At 42.9% G+C, this 13,682-nt stretch overlaps 1 protein-coding gene across 2 annotated transcripts in view; it reads left to right on the top strand.

Moving 5' to 3' along the window:
- The first annotated feature begins 182 nt into the window (after positions 1–182).
- Positions 183–13,682, top strand: part of THBS4 (thrombospondin 4) — a 79,040-nt gene continuing 65,540 nt past the window's right edge. Inside the window, exon 1 of one of the 2 annotated variants that reach the window (XM_075932343.1) lies at positions 183–389. In XM_075932343.1, the coding sequence (XP_075788458.1) occupies positions 320–389 (70 nt within the window). In that variant the 5' untranslated portion in view covers positions 183–319. Of the gene's footprint in view, positions 390–11,135; positions 11,434–13,682 lie in introns of those variants that run through there. The other variant, XM_006119153.4, reaches the window with a different exon arrangement.

Consider the following 13,682-nt stretch of genomic DNA (forward strand, 5'->3'; position numbering starts at 1 on the left):
CTCCAGCGGGTGTTACAAGCGGGACTCCGAGTTCCCGTCGCTCCCCTTCACTCCGGTTCTAGTTGAGCGTGCGCAGCGCCTCCTAAAGCCTGGTACCGGGCCTGGCTGGCAGCCTTCAGCAGCGCAACAGGCACGTCTGCACTGCCCAGGGCCAGCGCCTGAGAGAAGGCTCCGCTCCCTGTAAAGCGGAGCGGGAATATAGCGGGCCGGCGGGCGGTTGCATTAGCGCTGTTGGGTAGAGCTGTCCCACCATGCGGCAGGTGGACTTAACAATTCTTGGCGAGAGCGAGCACTCAGAAGCAGTGGAAAGCACGTGTTGATGCACTCAGTAGTCTTTGCATCTGAGGAAGTGGGTCTTTGCCCACAAAAGATTATGCTCCAACACTTCGGTGAGTCTGTAAGGTGCCACGGGACTCCTCGCCGCTTCAGGGCTGTGTCTAGACTGGCAAGTTTTTCCGCAAAAGCACTTGTTTTTGCAGAAAAACTTGCCAGCTGACTACCCTGGCCACTTGAATTTCCGCAAGAACACTGACTTCCTACTGTCTGAAATCAGTGCTTCTTGCGGAAATACTATGCTGCTCCCATTCGGGCAAAAGGGCCAGTGTAGACAGCTCAGATTTGTTTTGCGCAAAAAAGCCCCGATTGCGAAAATGGTGATTGGGGCTTTTTTGCGGAAAAGCGCATCTAGTTTGGCACAGATGCTTTTCCGCAAGAAGAGCTTTTGCACTTTTCCGTTAAAAGCATTTGCGGAAAATCATGCCAGTCTAGACGTAGCCCAGTAGACCTTGAACTTTTGGCTCGCCACAGTTACTTCCAGCTGCATAGCCCACAACTTTCATGTTCTCTTTGTTAACATAGATATACATAATAAACGGATTATCTTTTCTTATATGTGTATCTTAGGGTATGTCTACACTTGCATCCTCTTTCGAGAGAGATGCAAATGAAGACATTCAAAATTGCAAATGAAGCCAGGATTTAAATATCCTGTGTTTCATTTGCATTATGGTGCCATTTCAAAATAGCGCTATATCGAAATAACAGGTGCTTTTAAGATGCGGTTATTTCGGGAGAAAACCCTTATTCCTCATACAATGAAGTTTACCAGTTATTTCAAAGAAGGGTTTTCTCTCGAAATAACCGTGTCTTAACAGTGACTGTAATTTCGATATAGCGCTATTTTGAAATAGCACCATAACGTGAATATGCAAATGAAGCACAGGATATTTAACTCACGGCTTCATTTGCGATTTCGAATGTCTTCATTTGCATCCCTCTCTCGAAAGAGGGTGCAAGTGTAGACATACCCTAATTAGTCACTCATTTCAATGTTAACTCCTCTCTCAGAACAGTTTGGGCTAATTCAGAGTCTGCTTACAGCCAAGAAAAACCTGTAACTTGGACTTGGTCTATTTCATTGCTGTGTAGACTTACAGGCTTGGGCTGGAGCTAGAGCTCTAGGAGCCTTTCATCTCATTGGGTCCTAGAGACTGGGTGCCAGCATGGCGATGTCACTCTGTTATCCTGCAAGAATTTTTTTATATATAGAGAGAAAGAGAGAAAGAAAAAAGAGGAATTCAAGAGTTAATTCTTGTTCATTATATAAATTATGATAATAACTAATTAGGCTATGTCTACACATCAGCATTATTTCAGGATAACTGACATTATTCTGAAATAACATAGCGTGCACTTGTAACCTTGCGTGGGCTAGACCAGTGTTTCTCAACCAGTGGTTTCTCAACCTTAAGGGTACTCAAGAGAAGTCTGGGGGAGTATGTCAACACAACTGAAATGTGGAGAAAACTGAATATTTGTTTTAAGTTTTACAGCGTTTTATTATTTTTGTACTTTTTACACCCAAAAATTTCATTGCCTGCCCAGCTATGATTAAGTTGTTTAAACAAATGTGTTGCAATGGTTAAAAAAAAATGTGTGTCTCCGAAACTGTAGGTACTGGGCATACTTATTTATTTATTTGAACGGGGTACTTTACAAAAAAAAGGTTGAGAAACACTGGGCTAGCCAGCCAGCTGGCTGTCAGCCCAGGATGTAGAGGTCTCTTGTTCTTATCTGTTGCTTTAAGTGGTCTAATTGCCACTTCATGGGTACGGCTAGACTGCGAGGGAGGGGGGAGGTCAGGATACCAGAAGTATTCCAAAAAAACTCTGCCACATCCAGGGAACGCATTAGCTCTTCTGCTTTTTTTTTTTTTTTTTTTTGGTGGTAGAGCAAACGCGCTGTTTCAGAAGCCCCTTTATTCGTCATTCCATGAGGAAGAAGGGGGCTTTCGAAAGAGGGGGGTTTTCTGAAATTTGGCCCAGTCTAGACAGGCCAAATTTTGGAAAAGCCTCTTCCGACAAAAGTATCGGAAAAAGATATGCAAAATGCACTCGGCATTTTGCGTATCTTTTTCCAATAGATCTTCGCAGTCTAGACATAGCCCACGGGACAGTGAACTACACTAGGTATGTGGGTTACATGTTTACACTACAAGATGTTATTTCGAAATAATGTTGAACTGAGAACTTCTTACTCGACTCCTGTAACCCTCATTTTATGAGTAGTAAGGGGAGTTGAAGGAAGAGTCTTCTTCCTTCGACTTCCTACTGTGTAGACAGCGCCAAAAGCCGAATTAAGGTATTTTGACATCAGTTATGCAACTGACGTAGCTGAAGTTACGTAGCTTAATTTGATTTTAGCCCTGCTGTGTAGACGTACTCTAAGAAATCCTTGTACATTTTTCTGAGATATTGTAGCTTCTTTAGATATGGTCCTGTCCTGTCATCAGAACCATAGCAGATATCATAGTATATCTTATCTTTCCAGATAAATGAAATGAGAGAATAATCATCTCATATAAGTTGTTATATGCCACATAAATATACTTTTGTTTTGAATTTAAATTCAAAATTATATATTAACTAGCAAAATACAGTTGTCATGGCTAGTGATATGTTAATAAGTATAAAATGACATTCTAGATATGTACTTATTTATTTTATTTTTAAAAGATATATGTTGTGCAACTTTTTGGAAGTACTATTTTGTCAAATTTAAATGTCAACTAGTAGTTGACAGCCTATTGCGAGGATAACTCATGAAGTATATACGAAATCCACAAATGTCAGAGAACTTAAAAATTGGATGGTAATAGACCAAATCCTGGTCACAATTGAACCTGGTGATGATCTGTGGCTATGGTTTTATGGTAAATACAAGTAAGGGTAGGCAAATGTGTGGGTAGTGGTGGGATAGCTGTGTTGATTTGTGTGTGGGTTGTGTTAAGCTAGGAGAGTTGTGTGAATTTGTGTGGGTGGGAAAAGAAGACGTATGTGTTTGGGGTGATTGTATGTGCTGGGTGTGTTGTGTGGGTGGCTTTGAGGAACTGTAGCAGTTGGGCCAAGTAATCTGCCATCTGTGCAATCTCTGAAACACAATGAAATTGTTATATGCAGATTAACTGAAGAGTGAGGATGGGGATTGGGTGAATTACCCCTAATATTAAATTGGTCCAGGACTCTGGCATGACTTCTTATAGCTGTACACTATACGAGTGTAATTCATAACATCAAAATGTCTAAGAACTTAAAAATTGTCCATATCAGCCTGTGAAATCCAGTGATGATTCAAACTGATGATATTCTGAACAAAAGATTCTCAGCCTTGCCTACTGTTGCTGTTTCCATTACTTCACATTGACTGTACAGAAATTGTAGGATTTTAGAATGATATTTTTGGACTTTTTATATAAATATTTGTGGCTTGCAAAATCCATTCATCTACCTTGCCCTTAGTAAAATGAAATCTTTTCCAGATGGATTGCATCAATATCTGCTAAATGTAAGCTTTCCTCTTCTTTTTTAAATTTCTAGCCCTTATGGTTGCAAAGCTACCCCTCAGAACAAAAATTGTGGGTAAACCATTGCAGTGTAATCTTCCTGAGTCTGCAGCTGGACTGCTCAGTGTCTACACTGCTGTTCATAACTTCAACAAATTGCAAACTGTGACAAGAGAGCTTGACAGGATAAGTTAAATTTGAGAAATGTGTCTTTAGAATGACTCCAGAGAAAGAAGGACACGTTGGAGCAACACAGGAAAACACATGCTCCTACAAACTCAATTTTTCTTTTTTGTGAAAATAAAATGAAAATGTACATGCTTCATTTAAAGCATTGCTCTGAGGTGGGGGTGGAGCTATGGATGAAGGGTTCAGCATGCAGGCTGCTCTGGGGAGAGAGGACTACCGCAGCCCTCTCACTACAGCAGCTTGAGGCCAGGTGAGAAGCACCTCTACATGGCTGCTGCATGCCCCTGGCTGGGGCAGATCCAGTTAGGCTGGATGGGGGTCATAGAAGAACCAGTAGCTCTGGTTTGGGTGTCATGGCTGGGAGGGAGGCACCACCTTCTTCAGCCTCAGCTCAGAGCTGCCATGGCTGGGAGGGTGACACACAGCCCCTCTGCCAGCCCAGAATGGAGCTGCTGCGGCAGCTCTGTGCTGGGATTGGTGGCAGAGGTGGCACTCTGTGCGCCCATCTTGAGCACCTGTTCCCCCTGAGCCCTCTTTCAACATTCACTCAGTTATGCCAATTTTGAGGATTATACTTTATTTGGTGATTCTGTTCTTTGCGTCTCATAAAATCAAACAGAAATCTGCTGCAGCTTCTAGCAGGCACAGTCAGGGGAGGGGCACAGAGGGGGGGGGCGTGTGTTCCCTGGCTGGGGCAGGTCCAGGTTTGTCTGTCCCTTGCACACTCCAGCCAGAGTGAGGAATGCAGCAAACTAAATTTTCCCCTCACTCCCTCTTGAAGGGGAACAATCAACAATGTTCCTGTATGAATCAGGGAGGAATTACAGCCCCTAAAGGGGCATGTGGTGTGGAGAGTTTGGGGTGGGGCAATCCTGGAGGGGTGGGAAGCACCCCCCAGCCAGCCCCTTTCACCTGCCTGATGATTCTGTCTTTTTTGTATGGTTTATGAAAAGCAATCCCATTCCAGACACATCCCATTTTCCTGTCACAACCAAACTCTTGAGTTGCTTTAAGTTATGATAAGAGAAAGCTGTATACCGAATTTGGTGGTCCTAGCTCTTACCATTTAAGAGGAGTTCTTGAACAGACAGCTACACAGACACATAGGCAGACAAACTCTCTCAAATATATAGTAAATTTATCATAGGAAAAACAAAAGGAAAAGTGAGTATGATATTCTCTTTTAACCCCTAGATATTACAATTAATTACTTGTATTACAGTTGTGCCTAGAGGTACCAAACAGAATTGGCCCCCTGTTGTGCTAGGCCCTGTACAAATACATAGTAAGGAACAAACTCTTCCCTGAAAATTTAATGGAAGAAAACATGCAACAAAATTGGGCATAACAAGATAAGGGGAACAGTGACAAGAACATGAGGTTTCAGCATAAATAGGTATTCAGTAAAAACATTAAGATAATTTAAAATTCAATATATATAAGTAAGAAATATTGATATCAATAAGCCCTATCATCAATAGGCCTAGCCCTTATCAGTTGCTGAGAAGTAGCGTGGAAGAAATTGTAAAGGTAGGAGAAGTAGACAAAATTGAAAGACTAAAATGGAATTTGAGAGGAACTTAAGTCAGTTGTTATAGACAGCACTTTTAATGAATTTGGAGGTGAAGAAAGGAAGGAAAATTGGGCATAGAGGGATGAGCAGCTGGGGTCCATGAAGATTTGAAACTGGGGAAGACCATAGTGCATTTGAGAGGAAGGGACTTTAGGAGAAATGTCAGTGATAGAGGCAAGAGCTGGGGCAAAGTAGGTCAAGAGGCAGGAGGGGAGGGAATCACAAGGGCAGGTGGAGGAGTTAGAGTAGGAGAGCAGACAGAGAATCACACTCAGGATGCATCTACATAGCACCCTTAGCTTGAAATAAGCTACGCAAATTGTTGTACGCAAATTGCGTAGCTTATTTCAAGTGTATTTCAAAATAGCTTATTGTCTACACAGCACCAAATTTTGAAATAACTCACTACAGGCAGTCCCCGGGTTACGTACAAGATAGGGACTGTAGGTTTGTTCTTAAGTTGAATCTGTATGTAAGTCGGAACTGGCGTCCAGATTCAGCCACTGCTGAAACTGACCGCCAGTTCTGACTTACATACAGATTCAACTTAAGAACCCAAGTCAGCTGCTGCTGAAACTGATCAGCCGCTGATTCCAGGAAGCCCGGAGCAGAGCAACTCTGCCTCGGGCTTCCTGTAGTCAGCGCTGGTCAGTTTCAGCAACGGCTGACTTGGGGACGCCTGGGGCAGAGCAGCTGGGGTGCTGCGGTATTGCTCCAGTAGCGCCGCTCCTCGGCGCTACTGGACCAACCCAGCAGCACCCCAGCTGCTCTGCCCCACGCGTCCTGATTCAGCCGCTGCTGAAACTGACCACCAGCGGCTGAATCAGGACGCCTGGGGCAGAGCAGGTGGGGTGCTGCCAGGTTGGTCCAGTAGTGCCCAGAGCGGCGCTGCGGGACCAACCGGCAGTGCCCCAGCTGCTCTGCCCCAGGATCCACAACAAAAGCCTGGTCTGCTGGGGGGGAGGCACACTAGCTGCGCCCCCCCCCCCCAGCAGACCAGGGACATGGGGAGCAAAGCCACAGCGGCGGGGTGCCTCGCCTCTGAGGCTTTGCTCTGGCGCAGGACCCCGCCGCTGCGGCTTTGCTCCCGGTGCCCCTGGTCTGCTGGAGACGGTCCCCAGCAGACCAGGGGCACCGCGAGCAGCTTTTCTCGCCCCGGAGGTCGAGGAGGCTGACCGCTGCCTGCGAGCTCCGGGGCAAGAAAGCCCTGTTCGTAAGTGCGGATCCGACATAAGTCGGATCCGCGTAAGTCGGGGACCGCCTGTATTCCGAAATTCCCCTTAACCCTTGTGGAACAGAATAAGCCGCCTGTTATTTCAAAAACTATTTCAAAATAACAGGCTGCTTCAGTAGACAAGGAATAGCTATTTTGGGATACTTCCAGTATCCTGAAATAGCTCCGCAGTGTAGACATACCCTCAGGCTATGTCTACACTACACTGTTCTTCCAGAAAAAGCTACACAAATTGCAAACCGCAATTTGCATAGCTTTTTCTGCTTCTTTTTTCAGAAGAGGCTTTTCTGACATTTGGCCCGTCTACACTAGAGGAACATCCCTTCTTCCTCGTAAAATGAGTTTTATGGGGATGCCGAAAAAGTGTATCTGTTTTCCGAAAATTTTTTCGGAAGAGCAGACGTGTTCCCTGGACATGGCAGAGTTTTTCGGGGATACCAGAGGTATCCCCAAAAAACTCTGTAGTGTAGACATAGCCTTAGTGTCAGTGCGAGGGAAGAAAAAATAAAAGAGTAATGGGGAGGTAGCATTCTATTTAGTCCTTGCAGAAAGGAAGAGCTACCAAAAGAGTTAAACTCAGAATGCCTCAAAGAAGTAAAATTTGAGAATTGTCTGGCCACTATATGCCTGGTCCTAGTCTAAAAAAAGGGATAAAAAAGGCAGTCACTGGAGGAATTCACAGAACACAATAAGAGAAATGTCAATGTGGCCTTATAGTTAAAATCAAATACAGTGAGCTAGTTTTGTGAGGTAACTATGATGATAGTTGTAAACTGCATGTATCAACAGTAACAAAGAGCTGTGACAAAGATAAATCATTTCTCTTAAGGACTGTACATTTCTTAGGTGGGATATTTATGGGTATGTCTACACTACCCTCCTAATTCGAAGTAGGAGGGTAATGTAGGCATACCGCACTTGCAAATGAAGCCCGGGATTTGAATTTCCCGGGCTTCATTTGCATAAACTGGGCGCCGCCATTTTTAAATCCCTGCTCGTTCGAACCCTGTGCCGCGCGGCTACACGCGGCACGGACTAGGTAGCACGGACTAGGTAGTTCGCCCAGTTTATGCAAATGAAGCCCGGGAAATTCAAATCCCGGGCTTCATTTGCAAGTGCGGTATGCCTACATTACCCTCCTACTTCGAATTAGGAGGGTAGTGTAGACATACCCTAAGTGAGGTTATCAATTGAAACAAGGAGTATTAACTCTTCTGAAGACTTTGTAGCCCTTACAAGATGTTTTTGGAGATAATTCAGCAATATATACTTAAACGCCACAAAGATTCATTTTAGCTTGGGTAATAAAAAAAAACAAGAAAAATCTGGTCCAAAATTTCCCAATATAACAGTTTTCCTATCTGAAAATACTGATTCTAAAAAATTAAAATGTTCCATGGGAATGTACTGATTCAGTCAAAATTTTCAAGGAAATTTTATCAAAGAGCTTCACATCGGTCAGACTGAGGTACTTCATCTGACTATGTCATTTTGACTATTCAGTATCATTTTATAGATTATAAAAGACTTTTCCCAGAGAATGGATATTCTGAGTTTTGAACATCTTTACACAGCAATTGGTTGGTCATCCGTTTAGTTTTTAAAACATAAGTGTGATCATATTAAACCAGAACTGGTCAAATTATACTGATAATCCATTAACTATAATGTTTTGTTATGGACCTATAAAAGCATTCAATGGGCAGGCAACACACTACAATTGTTATTTTAAGAATGCAAATAAAATATTCTTATCCTTCAACATAAAATTATATACAATTCCAAATTAAGAGCCAAATTAGGTTTCTCCTGAACACATGTACTAAAGGGGGAAATGGTTCAAGAAATTTTTCCTCCCTAATATGCCCATCTAGGGACTTGCTATAATCTACTTTCTTGTTTTTCTGTCTGTCTAGACACTTATTTGGTGTCCATCACCATAGTATTCTTGGGCTGGAGTGTGCAAAGATAGGTGACTATCGCTGCCTGCAATTTCAGTGGCCTCAAAGGGGGCTGTTTCTGTGTGGAGGGAAGGTTCCCTATAGATGTTCCTTGGATGTAAGCTAAATTGATTGCATTGGAGGACTACATCTGTTAAATAGATGTAGAAGGATTAGTCTTTCCTACACTAACCCAGGGCCAAATTCATCCCTGTGCTACTACAGAGACTAGTGCTGAGATCAAGAGGAGGCAGCTTGCACTCTCCCTCTCCAATGCAGGTGCTATTCAGGATCTTTTTCCCATACTAGGATGCTTGCATGAAGTTCCTTCTAGTGTGAATGAAAGCTAAACATGTATGTTCAGAAGGAATATATGTCTTGGTCTGAAAGTGTAGGGCTTGAGCCTGCATTTCTTAAAGGCAAAACTCTCTTTAAAGCCCATCTGAATTTTGCCTATGTATATGTTGAAGGATTAGACTTTTGTTATAAAAATAAAAGTACACAGTTGTGACTTAGGGCTCTTGTTCATTCCCATCTCTTAGTTTTCCAAGTATGCTGAGTTTTTAAAATAGTGACCTTTTCATGAAAACCTGTGAGTCTTTTGTTGCACGCTAAGAACAAATTATGAAAGTTGAATTATTCAGTTGGGACTTTTCCCCCATTGCTTGGAATTTGAACAAGAAACTAACTTTAAAAAAAAGGAAAACCAAGCGTGTTGACAATGTCTCTAAAATCTGTATGTGTAATATTCTGTTGATTTACATACGTTAGGAAAGAAAAATATTTTAACAGTTGAGTCCAGCCTCACTCACACTGCCTCTATTAAGGATCACAGTCTCATTTGCCTTTAAGAAAGTTCTTTATAAACATATTATTAAATATGATTTTGATAATGTAGTGCTTACTAATTTTTTAGTATTCCTGTTCAGAATGTTAAGCTCCACTCAGCCAACCTGGAGTTGAAATTTCAGAGAACAGTTCATATAATAGTAGCTTTGTTATCCAAATAAACCATTAAAAGGTCAAATACTCACATCCAGACAGCAAATAAACTTAGTACTTTGTGAAAATCTTTTTAAAGCAGGTGGTGCATAGGTATACAATCCTGTTCAGTTTGTAATATACTTGAGTAATAAAACTGAACATAGAAATGAAAGTCTGGAAGACTGCAAGGATCTTTTGTGTGCACTGGCTAAGTAAATGTAGACATGGATTTTTACTTCTGTTTTTATATAAGCTGTGAACTTGCTCTGTTCTCTGACATTTTATTAGGTAACACAGCATATTTGTTAGAAACAAATTCTGCTTTCTGATATGCACATACACCTCCAAGTGCACACATTTGACCCTTAAAAAGCAAACACTCTGAAAATCATGGTACTGGAGCAGAGAGCTCTTTTTAGTATTAAGTCCACTGCTGTCAGTGCACTCCATCAAGAACCACCACCGTGACTAAATTAGAACTAGAGGTAGGAAAAAAAATAAAATGTGTTAGACAAAAAAGGGAAGTCTCATGAAAAATGTTCTCTGTATTTTGGCAAACGCTAATGAATACATTGCTTTTAAAGCTAAACCTACTGTAGCAAATATTTAACTCTACTAGCTAGAGTAGTGATGGTAAACCTTAACATTGTCCTGTTATTCTCTGCGTGGTGCCTTAATATATACCTGTCAGATTCCTTGCTTTGGTGGTGTATTTATCCCAGGTATTTAAGTTTATATTTTTTTAATGGACAGGGTCTGGGACAGTACTCCCTGTAGACTGTGCACTTGTGTGGAATTTCAGGAGTAATCCAAATGCGCCCAGCTGATTATGAGAGCGCTCCCGGTTAGGTCTGTGGTTCTACTGGTGGTGCACACTCGCATTTGCCTGGGTGCACATAACAAAATGTATTTATTCTGTTCATTACAGTTTGCTGGGAACAGGCGAATACAAGTGACTAGCAGTTAATTTTCTGTACGAGGCTTGTATTTTTGGTGGCCGTGTCATGATACTGAGCTCTTTCTCTGGAAGCCATCCCTGGCTTTCCAACACAAGCTGCTGTGCATTTGGGTAGGTCCGGCTGCTGGTTGCTGTCAATGTTTTGAAAGGGAACAGCCAGCGCTGGGGCTTGTTCTTTGCTAAGTTGGAGACTCGGGGGAAGTGACCCCCAACTCCTTTCCCCATTTCGGGCTGGGGACACTGCAGTTGGTGCCGGCGCAGCTGTTGGGGCAGGCGGCTCTAACGCTGCTTGTCCTGCACAAGCCACCGGCTCCCGCTCCTGCCTCTCGCCCTCCTCCCCCTGCCTCTGCCGGGCTAGGCGAAGCGCCCTGCGGCCAATGGACGGCAGCCTCCCAAGTTCCGCCCTCCTTCCCGCACGGGGAGCGGGCCCCGGGTGAAACGGCCCCAGTCTGGGCTGCCCAGCGTGAGCGAGTCATTGTCCCTGCAGAGCCGCGGAGCAGCCGCCGCCGGCTCCGAGTCGCGCTCCCTGCCCCTACGGGACAGCTCCCTCCTCGCATCTCCTCCCCCAGGAGCCGAGAAGCGGAGCCGAGCCTGTGAAGGGGCCTGGGCTTCACCCCTACCACGGCGTGATGAGCAAGCGCCAAGTCACCGTCCTGCTCCTGCAAGTTCTCCTGCAGTTGTGCCCGGGCTCCGGCGCCCAGCCTGCCCCGCAAGGTAAGGGGCGGCGGCCCTCTGCACCCCACTCCCCGAAGGGGCTGTGCTAGGGATAGGTGAGGCGCTGTCCCAGCTGAGGCCACTTTGGGCGAGGAGTATTTATTCTGCTGAGGTGCACTGTCGTGCTAGACAGCAGGAGACTTGATGGGAAACATACCACAGCAATAGAAACCCTACAATCTCTTTCCTCGGGCAAAGATGGCTAGATTGAATGCAAATAAGTCTCGTTGAGGTCATTATTTAACCCGTGACAGGGGTTAAGGTAGCACACCAGAAGAATATTTCATTCGGAGACATGGGAATTAAAGTCGATTAACTGAAGTACCAGAGTCTCAAACTTTTAAATTTTCCTTTTTCTTTAAATGAGCAATGAGATGCCTCTGCATCTATTTCAGTCTTGCCTAGGGATCAGGTTGTTTATATAGATACTCACGTGAGGAAACTATGTGATTAGCTTTTACAGGTATCTGTGACATGTCTCATGAGCCTCCTAGTGACATTCTCTTCCCTCTCCTATATTCTAGTCTACTATCCTCTTGGTCTCTGTTCTTCTCTCCTCTGTCCTAGTACACAGGTACGGGATCTGCATGAACACAGTGTAACTAAGGATTAGACAGTGCAAGTCCTTCTATTTATGCTTAATTTTGTGATGCATTACTTTACAGTACCCCAAAAGAAATGAATTTGGCACAAACATCTTAATTTATTGGAGACTCAATAAAGCAACAGTGTCTTTAATCTGTGAGGTGGTGCCAACTTGAGTCAACCAGTGCAGGGGTGGACAGAAACAAAATCTTAATAAAAATTAAATTCTTCCTAAGAAAATTTCAGATACTACACATTTGACTTTATATTAATAATAATGTACTGCTAATATCTAGATGCTGTGGTGTTTAATTTCCCAGTAACCTTCTACTTGTATTTATCCACCTGTTTGCAGATCTTGATTTGAACACAGTGTCCTTGTAACTAGGGGTGTGATTGCTTTAGCAGAAATCCTGCCCTAAGTTTGGGAAGAGGCTGTTTTAAAACTTTTGTAAAGAAGTGCACTGTCTGTGACTATTTACAACTACAGTGCTTTTGTGGCAAAAAATGGCGCTCTCTGGAAAATATGGTTGAGATTTTTAAAACATACATCTTCCTTTGGACTGCTTTGAAAATTTGAATCTTTAACTTTTCTTGAAATATTACTTTTTAAAAGTCTGTTTTGTAGATAAATAGTGCATTTGCCAAGTTCCACAGGCTCAAGTAGCATTTTTTATTAAATAGGTTTTCAAGAGCAAAGTATAATTGAAGGTAAGTATACACTGCCTCTTTTCCTATTTCCTACTTATTCTCTTCTACAGCTAATATTAGAATCTGGGTAAGGACTCCTTTTTAGACTGCACTACATGACTGTTTTATGATTATTTCATTTTATGTATACTGTACTTTATTTCCTTATTGGTCCAGTGTGGTTCAGCTGGTAGTGCTCTTGACTCAAAGCCAAAAGGACAATGATTTGAATTCTCTCCCAAGACCTGTATATATACACCAGATGTTGATATTGGGTTTACTGCAGTATGAAAGATGCTGCCTCTGTATATTATAAGATGCTGGCGAGAAGTGGACTGAGGTTTCCTGACTGCAGCTGGAGTCTAGGAGTTAAAACTGGAAGTTGGATTTTGTTCCTAACTCCGTGTGTGAAGTTGGGGAGGTCACGTCCATAGCAGTGTTATTTCAGAATAACTGATATTTCAAAATAACATAGTGTACATCTACACAGCAAGCCGATATTTTGAAATAATGTCAAGCTGGAGGACTTACTCCGGCTCCTATAACTCTCCTTTCATGAGGAGTGTTCTTCCTTCAACTTCCTGCTGTGTAGATAGCATCAAAAGCTAAATTAAGCTATTTCAGCTACGCAATCGATGTAGCTGAAGTTATGTATCTTAAGTCAACTTTTGCCCTGCAGTGTAAACGTGCACTTATTTTCTTTGTATTTTAGGACTGGTCTGCACTATATAGCTAGATCTGTATATCACCATGCATCCGTCTATTTGTTCATGTGCCCAGGATTAACTTTGTCTCTGGTCTATGTACATGCCCTGTTCCAGCAAAGCAGTAAACCCACATCCCTGAACAGTCACTATTGAGGCTGACACAGTGTGAAGGTGTGTCTATGCTGCAGGGCTTAACTTGAAATAAGCTACACAAATTGAGCGACATAAATTGCGTAGCTTATTTCAAAATAGCTTATTTCAAAATTG

The sequence above is a fragment of the Pelodiscus sinensis genome, chromosome 6 (assembly GCF_049634645.1).
Source record: "Pelodiscus sinensis isolate JC-2024 chromosome 6, ASM4963464v1, whole genome shotgun sequence".
NCBI lineage: Eukaryota > Metazoa > Chordata > Testudines > Trionychidae > Pelodiscus > Pelodiscus sinensis.